Genomic DNA, 19,187 nt, shown 5'->3' on the forward strand with positions numbered 1-19,187 from the left:
TATTCCGGAATTATGGACGGGTTAATGTTAAGTCTGTTGTTCCGGCAAATGCAGAGAGCTTTATAATTACATAATTTTTTCGGCACATTTATTTTATAATAAGATAAACAAATTAAATACATTATTATATTGTTAAGCAACGTTCTTTGCGTTACGTTCGACGTTTTAGTCCGGTTTGAGAGATAAGAGGAAAATAAAATAGAATAACCGGCTGCCTATATCATTGGAAACGAGTTCAAGGCAAAACGGGCGGCAAAAACCTCGCACCCGTTGTCGGCCGGCCAACGACCCGACGACCGAGATCTCGGTTAGTGCAAAGGTCGTTTCATGAGATATTTTCGTCCCCACTTCCATTCAGAACCATTTAGTAATGTAATAATCAATGGCCATAATTAGTTTGGCCGTCATCTTCCAAACGATTTGTACTTGTGAAAGATTCCCACTATACATTATATATTATATTATAAATATGTAATATGTATATATGCACTGTAATGTAGGTACGCGAACATATTGATATTATAATCATCGCCATACTCATCATCATCGTTATTATTAATAATAATTATGTACAGTACTTTTATCAAAAAATTCGCTGTTGCGATTTTAATATACTTAGTAAAAACTGTATGTACGTAGGTATTTAATTTCTCGAAGAAATTCGCTGACATTTTCCTTAAAAAGCACATTTAGCAACATTAATATTTTTTTTTTGCGTACTACGGGTGTATATAAATAACCAATAAACCTTAGTTACATATTATATGTATATTATATATACGTAGTAATTCTGTGAAAATATCTGTTAAGTATAATAACCCCGTAAGATGAGATTAAAAAAAAAAATTCTGTTGTCTTAAGAGACAGTAGAAAGTATTTTTTATTAATTCGTTTGCATGTAAAAAGTAATAAGCAACGAAGTTGTCATAATATTCTCATACTACAGACATGTAGGTATATTATATTATTATAGTAATAATATACATTTCAAGACTGTTAACGATGACAAGAAACAAGAGTAACTTAGTACTTTGTATTTAATATTAATACAATATTATAATATATTTATATAGTTTTTATATAAAATAATGACTATTGTTTTTTAAACGTTTGATATTGAATTAATATTTTTGACAATATTTAATTGTTGTTAACCAGAGATAATATTATAATCAGATGTATTATTTTTTTTCACAAACAACATTCAATTTCATATTTTATAAACTAAAACATTATATTTTAACAAATTTGTTAAAAACAAATAAGTACATGTTTTTGGTTTTATTAGATTTATGATTTATTAAAACAAGATTGTATTAGGTATACCTTATTTAGAAAATATAAAAGTTTTGTGAGCATTTGTGTTCACATTTGAAACGTCCAATACTACCTACTATGTCATTTAATTAATTGTTGTTTAATAAAATAACATACATTCTACTAAGATACTGAACATTGGTCATGATTTATAGTTTTTATATCGTTTTAATTTGAAAAAATAACTTAATTTTTACTCCAAAAATTAATATTTATTTTATTAAAAATATTCAATAACTATGCCTAAATGTATAAAAACATTTATTTTTTAATATCAAAATAGATTTAGGCTATAGTAAAGATTCATAATATAATATTTTAGAAAAATTTAAAAAATAAAAACCATAAAAATTATTCGTTTTTTTAGCTAAGCATGTATTGTAAATGTATCATTATGATATATTATAATTTAAAGTTTATTATTTCCTAATAAATAGTATAATAATCTACAATATATAAAATTACAGCAAAATAAATACTAATAGGTAATTTGTAGAGAATATATTGTCGAGTGTTATTTCGAAGAGAATATACTATAATTTAATATAAACATAAAGTAATTACTCATTAGTAACAGATAATACTCTTATGATAATTTAATTTAGAACTAAGCAAAACATCATTCATATTCATTTAAATAAAATTAATGATTACTTCTATCATCGTAATATATTTTTATATATTTTTTTTTATATTTGAAAATTATTGTATTTTAGACAAAAGTTGTGTAACAAATTATAAGCATAAAATTATGAACCAATTATACGATTATATTGATTTACTACCATTCAAATTTATGAATTCAAATTTAATCGAAACTGATTATTTTAACTAACCAAATTAGTACTTATCGTTATAAATAAGAAATTAAACAACTATAAAGTGATTAAGTGTTTCATATTTGATACTCATACTATATTTTAAAGTACAGTAAATATAATATCATATGATTATGGTCGATGATAATATTAAAATATAGTTTAAAAAAAAATTAGTATTAATAAATAAAATTCGATCAAATAAATAATTATCAATTATGAATACACAACTAACAAAGTTTTTATTTAAATTTATTATCAGTCATCATGATATATCTTGTGCATGAGAGTACCTATACAATATATTTAAACGTAATCCAAAACATCTACTTATAGGACGTTTTAGTCTGTATATTATAATGCACTAATGTTCGCTAAAATCCGTTACAAAAACATCACGGCATTATTGTACCTATGTTTTGTTTATTTGGCATGCACGTTGTAAAAAAAAAGTAAAAAAATCGAACAATAGCTCCGCTATAGGTTGTCACAATAAATAGGTCCTTGAAGCTTCAATCTGCCTTGAACCATACCGGCCTGATAATTAATTCCAGCACCGTTCGAGCTGTATAGGTATAGCTGGTATAGGTATATGTTTTACCCACTGGTTTAGAGGTTGTGACGTCAACATCCTTCTTGGAGATTAAAAGTGAAAAAAATAAAAATGACAAAAAAATAGATAATAACACATTAATAGTAACTGCACTATTCATCCACACCTATCCTCATCATTTCTGCTGCAGCGCACGATGCAGCAAACCACAAGAGACCAATAATATATTATAATATTGTATTGTCTTATGTTTAGCATTGGCCAGAACAATAAAGACAAAAGTACATGTTCAGGGAAAAAATTATAATAAATTAGTTACAGATTCATAAAAGTAAAAATATAATACCACCGTGCGAACGTTAAGTGCGTGTACGAGTATTTGGTGCACTAGTGTAGTACAGTTTAGGACTAACCGTAGAACTAACCTAAAGAAAAAATGAAAAATCCAAAGAGTGAACGAATCATATCGATATTAAAATGTAATGTACCTACCATATTATTATTATTATATATACTGATGAGTGTCTGACGGTAAAATATGGACAAAACGATAACCGACGAAATGAAATAGTTGTCTTAATTATTGTTGTTATTATTATTATATGACCACGTTATTATTGTGCCTACTGTTATAAAGTTCGATTACGACATTGGAGCACTAAAAGACAACGACGCTTCCAATCGTCGACTCGTAACAACCGGGCCAAGGTTATAATCGTACATATTATATTATTATAGTGGGTATAGTCGCGCGCGTCCTATCACGCTTGCACATCGAACAAACGACATAGCTGCGTTAGAACTTAGAATACAATGAACTTTACGCACTTCATTATATACATTACTTACTTGTCTCCTCCCCCCCCCCTCTCACCCACGTGCGCACGTGTGCTTATGCACTTATATTGAAATATTGAATATGCATATTATTAATATGTAGCATGTGCATTTATGTGTTGATCGATCGATATTCGATTTATACTTGCAACGTTACTATATTATTGATTTTTATTATTCATTTTAGATATCATTGCAATTTCGTTATTCTCTTTTATCGTTTACTCCGAAATCGAGTTTTTGCGACCACGCGAGACAATCTAAATCCACGTTACAATAATACACGCATATAACCAAGCGACACGCGAATAATAATTACTATACACAATATACGTTTTCCCTCATCTGTACGTCAAAACCTTCTCGGCTCATGTTTTAAGTAGGTATATTTTACAAGTACTAAATATAAATAGACAATCAAACACAGTGTTGTATTACTAATCAAAAGTAAACTGTAAGGTACTTTCGAGAAATAACAATTCCAGTGGTGTAAATATTTCGGCAGATCACAATAATTGCATTGCAGGAGATATTTATCTAATATTTCAATAATTCGTTATACCAGATGTCCCTGGACTAGTTGCACGAAGGTGGACACTGGTAGAAGGTCGTAGGGGGTCAAAAACCTCGCGACGGAGTAAGTTTTTTATTTTTTAGAATACGGTCATGTCATGTTGTTGTTAATATATTTGATAACTTTTGTTGGACACTATATCGTAAAAGCCACCGACTCCATTCTGTCCAAAAATATCAGTAACAAATACCAATTTTTATAGGTACGAGGTACCATATGGTCACATATATTTGTCACATATGCAGGTACCTATATAATATAAACATAAGCGTGTACCACAGACTATTGACTATGTATTATAACTAATAAGACGAGTTTATATACATGATTAGGTCTTACATATAAGCACATACATAAGTGCATAACATATGAACCTGAAAAGAACAGATATTATATCTTAGTTCACTGAAAAATGAAGGTATACTTGTTTTGTCCAACGTCTGTGTCATTTTATCTTAATCTTCTCGGGTCTTCGTATTACATTTAACACAGCTTTTTCAAAATCTTTTTTTCCGTCCAAATTCTAAAACACAACCGTAAAAGCTTTTTAGCTGATTTGACAATATCTTTGGTTCTCCGAGCCGTTATTTTACAAACAAAAAAAGATAAAAAATAATTACATTACAATGAATACGTATGCATGTAGATATACATTGTATATTATACACATTACAAATTATATTACTTAAAAACATTTTATTTATGCAAATATTCAATTCAAACAATCTGATCCTAGGACCAAATCGCGGTTCTCAGAGTGCAATCATTATGAACTATGCTTTTAGTTAGCTAACACTGGTTATAGCCCAAGGCCTGCGCGCAAAAGTGAAAGTGACAAACCAAGCGGCATTGAGCCAGTCCATCTACGTTAATGTTAAGGAAGGCGTTTTGATTATGCAGGTTGTGGCAATGTAGCGATCATTGAACTCGGTTACAGCCAAACATTCTGAGAAATTTGGAAAAAATCTGTGTGTAATAGGTTTGTGATGACGGACACAATATGTACAAGAAACACAATCAAAAACCGTTCATTGTATAAATATATACACTATATAGGTAGTAATCTATCAAAAAAAATATCTGACTGCAGAAATCATTGCTTCCGCTGAAATAGCCATATAAAAATAGTAAATAATATAATTAGTTTATGATTACTAATTATGTACAATTTAATAACAACTTGAAAGATATTAATAACAAATTATTTTATAATTAGTCACTGGGTTTTTAAGTAATACAACTGTGCAAGTGTAAAATCTTATGTCGTCAAATACTTGAACTATCACGATTCAACGTAAAGTCAGCATAAATGGTAACAAAAAAATTGAAAAAGAAATTATATAATAAAGAAAAGTTTGATTGAAATTATAACAAACCGTGGTTTGTGCGATAAATTTAACGAGACCCACAGCTTTTAGCTTGCAAAGTGAGTGTGTTAATGTGTTATACAATAAAGAGAGCGGATTCTCCCCCTCAAATATAATTGAATATATAATATAATATATTATAACGTTCGAACCGGTTTATATGTTTAGCTTGGGATGAACAATTTCTATTATCTTTACAAGTTATAGATTTTAGAATTTTTTTCACTTATTTTGATGATAATAATATTAGAAACAGTTATATACAAACTGGTAATATATATATATATATATTTTTTTTTGGAGGAAAACAATATTGCGTGCCGAAGAACATCAAGGTTACACCTTATTCGACAATCTCTATTGCGATACACAAGTCGAATGCAAAATAGAATCTTTTGGTGTACCTACATAAAAAAATAGGTTCCAACTCGAGTAGATATTAATAGTTCGCTCAGAAATTTTACCGAAATGATATTAAATAACATTTATTTTCATATGAATTGATTCGTTGATATTGATACAGTATATGCCATAGAATCTATGTTATAGTTAATATAGTTTAATAGTTTTGAAATTTAGGATAGACTATAGAGCCGATAGTGTATAATATGTATGATACTTAGAGTTTCACACATTAATATCGAATAGTTATGGTAGTTTATGAATGAACGATATTTGCAAATTTATTTTAATAAATATAATGTATAAATGTATAATACACGAGTTGTAATTATAAATCTTGATGTAAACGCGTGGGAAAATCTAGTACCTATAATATAAATAATATTATATATATAATATGTGATATGTATATAATTAAAATAACTTGCACACCATTCGGTTGACCGCTCTATTACTGTAGTTGATGCACCGCAATACGGAAATGCAACTACAATTGACCTTACCCAAGGCGTTGGTGGTATTCTCAAGGAGGTCATTCATTTGGTAACAGTTCTAATTCATTGGATACGACAATTCGGTTTCTAAATGATCAGTCGATAATCACAGTATATCTATACTTAGTATGATGTATATATATGATAGCTGGTACAGTGGTGCTTGGTGGGAGCAGAGGGTGTTGCTGGTTATTTTGATCACCCGCTATGACGTTTGTCACTAGAAGTTCAATATTTATAAGAATGTTGTGAATGTTCTCCTGGTAAAAGCTTTGAATTGAATGTGATGTATGTAAACGAATTATTATGAAATTGGAAAATGTTATTTTACTATTAATAATTTTTCTATACACTCTATATTATACATTATCTCAACAAATAATTATATTCAGAGGTCATTGCTATAGGTAAATATATGCACTAGATGCTAGAGCTCTGCATGTGCCGATATTTTTAAGCCTAGCCCAACCCATATCCTGATTGTAAAAACCCGACCCAATCGTACACTAATCCATATAATAGATGCGATGTATTTTAATTATTAAACATTTTAAATAATTACGTTTCCTTTTAAGTCTCCCGGACGGTATATAGTTTGAAACGAGTGATGTACAGTTAATGTCTGGATTATATAACTTACAATTACTATAGTAACGGCGATACGCACTTAAAGTTTTCCAGTTACCAGTAAATTAAAGTCAAATAGTTGATAAAAATAGTAAAATCTAATGTTGCTGAAGTTCGAAAATATCTCCAATACAACGGAGTCGTGCAGTGCGCAATTTCTATTTATGTACAATAATAGTATATTATTCCCAATTTTTAGAAAAACGATAACATTTAGTATATTATACAGAAACAAGAGGAGAGACTTATAGATGATGAGCGAGAAAAATGTCGGTCACCGACCTTCAAATCTCTGTTATTTTAGTCATGTTTGTGTGAAAACTGAAAAGTCACCAACTGTACTCATTGACTGTATAATACTATTATTTTAGGTATATCTACGATTTGCATCACGCTAAATCCATAATACAATGACCCCGGCAGCACATCGTTTAACGACATTACCCGGGATACCGTATTATGTATAAATTATATCGCGGTGTACCGATAACAATTCGTTATACCTACAAATACAACATTGAATGTAAAAAATGTGTAGGTACCGGTAGTCTATAGAAAATAGTAAACCAGCTTAAAGTGATTTCCAAAATTTATTCGCGGATACTAAAGGTTAGGTATTATAGGCGTATACCAATGATATGGGGTAAAATAAGTGAAATAATGTTCTATGTATATATGTAAATGATTTTATTATATCGAGTTGTAGGTATTATGAGTATATGGGGTAGGAATGAAGCACTTTTTCCCAAGCAATATTTGCCGAGAGTAATTTATTATTTGTCTATATACGTAATACGTGGCACTTATTAATAATACATATACGATATACATATTACATATTATACACAATTTATTATATACCATGAGATATAAGTACCTACTGCAAAAAAATAACAACAACCGAACAGCAGCAGTAGTGCGTGGTTCAATAGCGATTTTGTACTCCTATTTACATATAATATATGATGAACCCAGTATTGGATTTACGCGCAGGTAATTATGTGGTGACAAAGTGCGCGGGGTAGCATCAAGAAGTTTGCGCATTACAGTAGAAATAAGTCTTCTACGAGGTCAAGTTCAAGGCGCCTGCGTATGTTTTCACATATAACCATGTAGACTAAGACATCGTAATCAATAGTCATAAAATACCCATTTACATAATACGCACAAATACACGTACCTTGGTGACAAGGAATCCATTTGGTGTCTGATAATCAATCGGGAAAGTTGTCCTCAAATGTCGTATAGAACCGTAAGAAACTAAGAAACGCAGTTGATGTTATTTATATTACACCGACGACGGACGACGGTCCACGATTTTCTGCGCACAGCGGTCAACGAGTATAAAACGTACAAAGCGTAAAACTTCCAAGTACGGCGGTGGCGACGATGACGACGAAAGTATTATTGTAATAGTTATTGTTCGATATGATTTTCTTTATTAATATTGTTAAAATTAAACAAAATACGTTTTAGTGATCTGTACGCGCGCGACGTGTGTACCCGCTGTACTATACGCTTTGGGACGCCGAGGAACGCATTTCCGAACCGTCCGACCGGCAAACACTTTCTCCCAGGCCCGGGCATGGTCCACCGCGGAGAGCATGGATCCTTTCTCCTTTCGTTACAGCCGTATACCACCATTGTACGGTCTTCGTCACCACCGTTAGGGGGAGGGGAGCTATCTATAGTATATACATAAAAGTAAGGTATACTATATATGCCTTTTTGTGTGTGTATGTGTGTGGCTTTAGCCACCGTGTCAGTCACCCAGTGGCCAGTGGTGTATATAATATATTATTATTTATTATTATTGTTATTTGTTAACATATTCATGTTATACAGAATACTCTCACTCACCAAGTACACAACAGTGTATCTCTCCCTCCCCCCCCTCCACCAACAAAGTCGTAAACTCATGAGAATATAGTAAAAATATATAAACCTATATAGTAAATGGCAACCTATTACACTTCCGTCTTTTATATTATACATTATCATCTTGTTGTCGTGACCGGCTTCAGATTTGCTCACCACCCACAACTATATGTGCCTATAACCCCGAGCCCGTGATCACGATATAAATAGAGATAAGCTATATTATATTTTATTGTTGCGTTGATAGACTATAATGGCAGAAGAGTATTTGCGGGATGATCGCGTTTCGATTGAGTTTATATCGACGACGACTACTCATCAAGTCTTCGCCGATAAGCGATCATTGATCAAATATTTTAAAAATATTTACCTACATATAAATAACAACACACTCGAGTCTCGGACGATTATAGAAAGTCAAATAAAAACTAAATACACATTTCACGAACCAATATCTTGAATCGTAGTCAAATGCGCAAGCGTCTCGAAAACAATTTACCCAAACGAATTTTAAATGTGACTATTTAATAATAGTGTTTTGGAAAAACTAACAAAAATTGTATACCCACTTCCCGATGCCGAACAACCATCTTTGTTTCATCACCTTGCAGGCGAAACAACAATATAACTTCGTTCCGGGACTCAACCGCGTGAAAAAAATTTAACCCGATCGCGAAGTGATTATTCCATAATATATTTATTTTTTTTATTTTTTTTTACGTGGTTCTGTTAGAGAAATGTCAATATAAAATTCTAGATTGACGAGTTTCGAGCCAAAAATATCCATTAACTTTCACATTTACCGTGTAGATACCAAAAATAATAGCAAGAAAAATTAAATTTTAACATTAATTTATGAAACAAGTCAATTCATTATGTTTAATTAATGAGTAATGGTTTAATTTATTATTAATGCACAATTTGTGTGTTGGGTAATTTAGGCTCATTGAATATGAATATATGAAAATAATATAATATACATTACACAATGTATTCCTTAATACCATTTAAGTTAACGTAACCTCTATATAGACATGATATCGCCATATCGATTTATCTATTTTTCCTTATTCATCTGTCTTTAAAAATATTATTATTTTATCGGATAAAAATATAGGATAGTCCGGTATCTGGCATGCTTCAAGTATTATTTATAATATCTGATAAATGTAATTATTAGTTATTATTTCAATTACATACCTAGTAGAATTTTCATCATAATATTAGTATGAAATTTATTGTATATACTATATATAATAATATAATATAAAACCAGATTATTGAATTATTTACATTACCGGTATAATTAAATATTCTCCAAAAAATACGTGAAGATCAGTGATTTATTGTTAATTGTTCTATGTAAATAAACGTATTTTTAATGACAAATATTACTAGTGGTAATAAATTAATAAAAATTTAAATTAATTTAAATAAAATTTAAAAAAAGGAAAGATAATATTATTTAACTAAAAATTGTACTTACTTTAAAAATGTAAATTGTTTGTACATCTTAATATACTCATAACCCGCTTTAAAATTAAAATATAATAAATAACCAATGAGATCTTGCTTAGATAATGGTCTTACCTTTAAATTTTATAAGAGGTCAATTCACTCTATTTTTTTAATTAACGGAGTTACACGTGTTCTACTGAGCATAAAATTTGCTATGTTATACACACTTGTAAGACGGAAACAACACATGCGGGTACACGTATCAGTGGTATAAATATTTTATGTTTTTGATGTGTTAGTATTCTCTAGATTATACAAACTACATTTTCATAAATACTAGATGTGAAGTATTGCCTTGTTATCATTAGGTAATAAATTAATAGAAAATAATAGCACTGTTATAATAAGTGGAAATAATAAAATAAGCTCAGCAGTACAATAATATACTTTTTATTGTTGATCAACTAAGAATACTTTCTAAAAAATTTAATTTAGTTTACATCATTCAGACGATATCAAAGCATAATCGAGCATTGTGGAAATTATTTACACTATATATAAACATAATAATTACTGTACAGTTATTATATAGTTATCTTGTGAAAATAATTGTCATTATTACAAATCGAAGGTATATTACAATGAGCTTCGAACTCAGATTTACATTTTTTACAACGATAACTGTATTTTATTAGGTTATTGTTGGGTAAAAAGTAAAAATGAAAATAATATTTCACAGTAAAACATTGTGTATTCAGAATACTGAATAGTAATGTTTTGATCCGAAATAATCAAATTTTTTAATTATAATAATTAAGTGAATGTACACGTGGTGTAGGTATATTGATCACAATAATTATTGTATAGAACTATTATAGAAGTTAAACTATATTAATGTGTACTTATTAGTTATTGCGTAATACCGTATTTCATTTTAACACGCTCCTATAATAATACTACGTAGTATTAATTATTATTTATTATATAAATAATATAGGTACCTACTACTGTACTAGGTAGTTATATAGGTATATGATTTCCTCAGTTTATCACAACAACACTAAACTTAGAGATTAAAATATAATACCAAATATATAATATCGTATATGAATGTTTTATTGTGAAGAGCATTAGCAATTCATTTGAATCTGTTAAAATTCGTTTGTCTGCATGGCTAAATATAATATAATGCTAGTTACTGATCATCATTTATATCGCTCTGCTGATTACAGATAAACAATATAAAAAATAACTTTTAAAACGAAAGTATAGTAGGTAAAAAGACAAATGGGATGATAAATATTTTACTTCAAGCGAACTTTTTTTTTCTAATCGTCCATTTTTTCATATTAAATATATAACAAAATATTTTCTATTACTTTTACTTTTACGAACTATAATTTATAATATGCATTTTTAGAGAGTTAAGAAGTAAATTTATTTTCAGAAGATCAATGTCAATCGACAATCGTTGTTTATATTTTTATACTCGTTATAACGATATTATACCTATAAAACGTTTGGTAATGAATTGTATCAATTCATTACTTACAGTATAAGCGCATACCTACAGACGTATTGAAAAAATAGCTTCACACAAGTTTAGGTGAAGGTTAAAGTACCAATATCAGATTAAAATCGACCAATTTAATTAAATATCCATATATTATAACACATATTTGAATTTAAAAGATTAGGTATAGACGTATAGTAACAGCGTTAGATTAATGTTTAATTATATTCTTAATTGCGTGAAAGCAACGGAAAAAAACAACCGTGATGTACTCGTATAATAATATCTAATAATATAATCGTAAATAATATACAGAACAGCCAGACTAAAATTAAGAAAGAAAAAAGTTCTGTTTCTTTTTTGTGACCTATAATAGGCTATATAATAGTGCAATAAATATTTCAACGGTTTCACGCAGGGAGCGAAATATAATCTTATTATATTCGTCCGTCGTCGAGTGGTTACAAGGAAGACCACGTTAACCCTACCTTTACATTAGAATACGTACCTACACTTGGCATGTATATTATTACTATTTAATATTTACTGAAAAAAAAAACATAATAATAATAGACAAAACAAATGGCGTGTAGGTTCGAACAAAACCCCGTGCACGCATGTATAAAGATTATTATACATATATATTAATATATTATACATCTATATAATATCTTCAATGCATCTATGTATAAGTATAATATAATGTATGGATGGTATATATGGCGATGCGCGTTGTCCTCGCGAAGAATAATAATATAATAACCCGGTCCCGCGCGCAGTCGAAAATATCGCGCAAGAACAATGGTGAAATGAGAAACCGTGACCTCTGTGAATTTATTGAATACATAAAAGCCGGTGAAAGTCGCCCAAACCAAAACGCGTTTTAAACAACAATATTATATAGGTACAAATGCGCACGCGCAAAAAAAATCTGCGAACACACACATGCGCATTAAGCACGAAAATACGTGAACAATCGACGACGGCGGCCGACGAACCCTAGAAGATTTTGGTTCGATTTTACGATGTGACGTTTTCATCCGCATGAGGTGTCTATACTAAAATACTATTTTATTATAGTAAGTATGTAAGACGTTAGTAAGTGAATAGTTTTATAATTTATGAACATTTTTAGTTTGAGTAGCACACGTCGTGTTAATTGTGATAGGAGAGGGGGATCTCACAGCGATGAGTTATTCATTATAATATTTACTTGTAGGTAGCCCTATGTTTTCTATACAATTGTAGTCTACCTTTCCTGCACCATTTAGATTTTTTATAATAAACAATAGACATATCCGTAATCTTGAGCTATATTTACATACAGCCTGTGTATAATATAATGTAGATATTATATACCTATATATACTTGGTGGGATATTTCGTGTCGTTGTTGGTTAGGTTATTCATCCCACGCCATTATCAATCAAAATATGCAAATCATATACTAATATAATCTCCGATCTCGTAACCTAACAACTTGCCGCAAATTTTACCGATGAATGGCATATTGAGCCATTTTAAAGTCAGATAATTAAGTAAATGTGGTTAATGTAAGCGGACGCTACATCCGCATGTATTGTCTCCATCTTAAAAATGTAAAAAATAGCAAAAACTGTTTTGCGTGGGTAAGACCACTCAGCTGTAGTCCAAGCCAAGCACCAAATGTTCACACTATATAAAGAGGAGACATATATTACTATGCACATTGTTTTATTTTGATATCAAACTAAAAAAGGTGATCAGTGGGTGTCACTCTGCTGCAGTGCTCGAATGGGAAAAATTAAGTAGAGGAGCTCAATCCAACGATTTAAAAACTGCGTTCCATGAGCGCAATTACTCAACACAAACCTGTGTGGGGGGGGGGGGGGTGCTTTGCCGCCCACACACCGCACGCACCTACCTTACTTAAATTTTAAATACCACTTATCAGCAACACATTTTGAATTCCAAATAGGTATAATATATTTTTATAGCAATATCTACATCTTATATTGTTACAGTAGAAAAAAAAATGTATAATAATCAACCTGTTTATTCAATATACTATATAGATAACGATATTAATAATTATTGTTTTTGATTCAAAAAAGACCACATATTTTAATAGGTATAAAAAATTTTAAAATTCAAAAACACCGATAAATGATGCCATAACTGAAACTCATAAGCCATAACATTTCATTCGGAACACGATTTAAGATATTACTATCACACACCAGTATCTGTGCCTTAGATAATATAATTGACATCAATTATATTGATATTATTAAAAGATGATTTACATCTTAATAAAAATTATTCCGGACATTAATTTATACCGTCCCCTCGTCCAAGTAAAAAAAAATAATAGGGGTACGCAAAAAAAAAATAAAAATAGTAGGGGAGCTCCGTCCTCCTGCGCACCCCCCCCCCCCACAATTCGAGCACTGCTCTGCTGAACAGTAGGTTTCAAGTGGGTTACTATAATGGATGTGGTTAAATTTGAATTCAATGATTTTGTATAAGAATAATGTATAAGAAAAATGATTCTGAGCAAACACGATCAGTCAGCCTATGATATCACTATTCACTAAGTATATTTGATGATATTTATTGTGATTAAAGTAATTTTTATATAACTTAATTTTAAAGTTTCAATACTTAGCTATAAAAGTACATTTTATAAATTTTTAACTACAAAATAATTATTAAATATTAAATTTGCTAAATCTTGTCAAAATTCGAACTTTAAATGCTTATAAAAAAATTGTGACTATGTATTTTTAATATTTTTCAAGTATCATTCTAACAATATATTAGGAGCATTGTATTACATTTTCAAGCTTTTTAACTCAACAAATAACGTTTTATTGACTTTCATAGAAAAAAAAACTAAACTAATTGAAAACTGAAAATGTCCGTTAACAGTTCAAAACAAATCAAAATATTTTGAAAATTTTGAAAATATTATCTTGTACAGAAAATGTGAATATAAACAACCAATGGTTATTGCATGTATATACGGTCATTTGTTTTAGAGTTACACCCAAAACCAAAATCGTTTTTGTCGAAAACCTATTTTCCGTAAAAATTCCCGTTTTTATGTAATTTGTATGTTGTTTTTCCCGGCACTTTTGAAAACTATTGAAAATTTTAAATGTTGACCTCCCGAATGAACCAACGAGATTCACTTTCGCATCGAACAAGATACTGTTGAAGAAACAGTTTTACTGCCCCAAACGTGACAGACACAAACAATTTTTTAAAAAAACACATCATTGTAAAATCGCTCCGCTCAAAATATAAAAAAGCTATTCAAATTTTAAAAACTCAAAAATAATAATTAATTTTTAAATAATAAGAACTTTCTTTGTATTTGTGATATTGAAAAAATAAAAACAACATTGCACAGTAAATGTTCTCCTATTTATAGTGTAACAATTTAGGATTAGCTTGGACTATGGCCTGAATGGTTCTTATACCCACGCAAAATAGTTTTGCCATGTTTCACTATTGTAAGACGGAGACAACACATGTGGGAGTATAGCGTCCTCTTATTCTCTTAATATAATACTGCAGTTAGTAATATCACCTACAGCATTTATCATAATATATGCCTATCCTGCGGACTTAACCTGCCTAGGTTAGGTTAGCATGTACAATATTAAGACATTATATTGATATTTATTATTAACCTACGACCATATTAATATATTATATTTATTGAGACGTAATAGACTGGGAGAGAATAACTCTTATACCCTTATACATATCCATATGAAAACTTATAATCATGCACCCTCGAGTTGAAATAATAATTATAATATGACGCAAATATACTTTTTCTGCATCAAATCCTTTCCTCGCGGTTGTAATTAATTTAGTTCTGCAACACTAATATTATAACAAAATCGCGTGATAGGTAGGTATAGATATAGGTATAGAAAATAAAATTATTTTATAATCAGTCGTAATGAGTAATCATCGTGAACCGTGGAACATATGGAAAGTAGGGTAGAGGGTAGTCCCCTACCGCACGGTTTTGCGACCGTAAAATGATTTCAAGCCCCCTCGATAATACTTATAAGGTCTAGTTATATAATATATAACTAGTATAGTTACACGTGTGGATTTTATACAAAAACGTGCTCCGCAAAACCTTTTTGGAAACCATTTCAAAACCTACACAGTACACATATATGGTAGGTTGAGGTATATTGTATAGAATACACACGCCTATATGCACAAATGACAAGGGCGCTCCTGAGGGTACATTGGATACAGCTCCCTCACACACAAAATTAAAGTCCACCTACCCGATTCGTTTTTACTCGGCAAATTTCTAAAAGTAACTTAAATGTCAAAACTTTTTGAAAAAAATTTTTAATATACAGTATGGCCGGCAACAAAAAGACATATTTATCAATTTTAGGTTTAAAAATAATTAGGAATGATGAAAATTAATTATTAGTTCTACAATGTGAAATGTTTTATTTCTAATAGTGGAAAAAGTCGATCTTCAACTTCACAGAAGGTTTCTGATAACAAAAGTATAAAGCTCCTCGTAGGTACTTTAATTGATAAAAATATCCACAATATCAATTGTTGACAAAATCAATTGTGTTATTTTTTTGTAAGTCAAAAACAAATAACTGTAAACATTTGAATATATAGGTAGGTATATAGGCACTCCAAAGAAACAGCTCGACCGATTTTAACGAATTTTTTTTGTATATTTGGTAGGTATGAGATTAGGTCGTAAAGTATTTTTCATCCTCCTACCCCAATTCATATTTTGATTGCGATTTTAATAGGATTTTGAGATTTACGGTGGACATTTTCGTTTATAAATGGTTGCTATCGATTATTGGAGAAATAATTAGTAGAAATTAGTATTTATTATAAAGTTTCCATTGGTTAATCAAATCAAATTTTCGCACATTGTCTGCGATCCGTCGTAGGTAGATTGCTTACCAGAGTTGCACCCTAGAGGAGTTGAACAATTACAATTTTTTTTTAAGTTGTAATTTTTTGCTGGCAACGAAGTGCGCGGGATCAGCTAATAATATAATATAATATAATTTTACATTATAATTATGTGTGTATCAAAAGTTGTATATTAATAGTATTATATTATGGTTATCGTTATAATGACTTCAAAAGTTCATATAAATTATAACAAAACAGCTGTCTGCAGTAAATACATAAATTATATATACGTAATATAAACAATATATATGCATAGCAGGTATGGTAAATATTGAAATTAAATAGTAAATATACTTATAAACTTAAATACGTGGTTAAAAAAATTATTCGGAAGCGAGTTTATACCCGATCTATTATTTAAAAATGTATATAGAGTATATAGTATATACAATATAAATATATATATTATGATATACATATATTATGTATCTATACATATATTATATAACAACATTTAGATGCACTTTGTATATTATTGTGTGTACCTACGACCTACCTAGGAATTGGGTACTTTATATAAAGTATTAGGGTTACGCCCGTTTTCGTAATAAATTATGATTATGCTATCATAATAATAAACTTAACATTTCTGAAGCATTGACAAAGCGCCGGGATGGCTTGGGAAAAATCGTCATGATCCTAAACGGTAAACAGTAAACACACACTTAGAGACGCGCGCGGATCTGGCCGTGAAAAACTATTATCACGGGTAGGTGATACATAGATATAGACATAATTTAGTATATCACGCGCATGATATTATTATGGTTGAAGAGAGAGAAAGGTTTTCGTCATCGGCCGCGAATATTTTCGCATAAACCTACCTATATTATATTATTATTATTATTGTTAAATTATTTATACCTATTCCTACGACTCGCAGCGGTCGAAGTCTGGTTATGTACACGAATTTCGACCGGTCATTGCCACAATATATTTTATTATATGAGCGGGAACGGTAATAAAAATAATAATCATTATAATTTTATAAGCTACCTTTATATCCAAGCAAAACAAAAGCTAAACGGTTGTTTTGAAAAATATTACACCTTAATATTATGTTGTAATTGTGCTGTGATCCTACGCACACAATGAATTAATATACATTTATATATATATATAGCGACGGAAACGCGCGGGCGTGTGTAAATACGCGTTTTATTTTCCCTCTCATCGCGATTCGGATCGTTTCTATTCCCCAAAAAATTTTCACTTTTTCCAACCATCACTTTCCCTTCGATCCGAATTACCGCTTTCTCGGCGCGCCGCCGGTACCGTTATGTTATATTATTATGTATATTATTATAGAGGTACACTGAGTGGCGCATATTATACGATAAATCAAGCGGCGTCGGCGGCCAAGTCACACGCATGCGGTTAACGGCCCGGGCAATGCCGCCGCCCGCCGCCGCCACTGCCTCGAGAAGAAAACCGCCAATTAAAATCCGTCGACGACGGTTCCGCGCCGCCCATAGAAACCGGTCTCCGCACTGCCAACTGTACGCCGCCGGTACCTATACGCGTCCAACGCTGTTGCGTAAACCTGCAGAGATGTATGAATACCGAATGCGACCGACTGTCCATACCTATATTATGTTATGCCTAATATACCTCATATAGTCGTATGCCTCTAGTACATGATATGCCTATATAATAATATACTGTTAGGTATTATTATTATTATTATTTTTTTTTTTTTATCTAATAATAAAATGTACTTTTATTTTTCTCTCAAAACCAGTCGAGTGTATTAATATTATTATGTGGCGTAGCTTTCAGCGATGTTGTTCCGCTGCATCGCGTATAACAGTGTGTAATGTGTATAATATTATAATATGGGTGTATGAGACTCTGTGTGTGTGTGTGTGTGTGTGTCGTGTGTGACGTGCGAGTGTCGAGTGTTACGACGATATCGAAAACGCGTTTGATACTAACTGTATTGCAAGTTGTAACGACTAACGGGCCCCGCAAAGCCGGAATTCCGGCGTTACGCCATATAATATAATATGTTATTATTAATTATTATCATTATTGGCATTATAGGATTCATGTATTTTTAGAAATCAAAGTATTTAAATATTATAATAAATTTAATTTAAAATAAATAATAATAGCTTTTTAACTAGTGGTTATAATATAGTGTACCTATATAGTTTGCTTTGCTACAGACTACAGTCTGTTGTTTTGATTGTTGACATGAATATTATATAAACTATAATAATATAGCAGTAGTCAGTACCTAACATTAAATGTATACGATGTTTATATAAAGGTTTATTAAAAAAATATTGATTTAATTTGAAATTTAACTTGAAAATACGAATTCTTACAATCTATACATACGAAAATATGGAAAACAACATTATAATCTAATTTTA

At 30.4% G+C, this 19,187-nt stretch overlaps 1 protein-coding gene across 6 annotated transcripts in view; it reads right to left on the minus strand.

Annotated features, from left to right (window-relative positions):
- Positions 1 to 19,187, minus strand: part of LOC100167283 (hormone receptor 4) — a 79,138-nt gene that overhangs the window by 16,457 nt on the left and 43,494 nt on the right. For 2 of the 6 annotated variants that reach the window (XM_029491524.1, XM_029491522.1), the window contains one exon: positions 4,524 to 4,622. The exons of 2 other annotated variants lie outside the window; for them this stretch is intronic. In XM_029491524.1, coding sequence (XP_029347384.1) covers positions 4,524 to 4,548 — 25 coding nt within the window. In that variant the 5' untranslated portion in view covers positions 4,549 to 4,622. Of the gene's footprint in view, positions 1 to 4,523; positions 4,623 to 8,169; positions 8,570 to 19,187 lie in introns of those variants that run through there. 2 more of the 6 variants (XM_008184592.3, XM_008184595.3) reach the window with 2 other exon arrangements.

Source organism: Acyrthosiphon pisum, chromosome A3 (assembly GCF_005508785.2).
Source record: "Acyrthosiphon pisum isolate AL4f chromosome A3, pea_aphid_22Mar2018_4r6ur, whole genome shotgun sequence".
NCBI classification, from domain to species: domain Eukaryota; kingdom Metazoa; phylum Arthropoda; class Insecta; order Hemiptera; family Aphididae; genus Acyrthosiphon; species Acyrthosiphon pisum.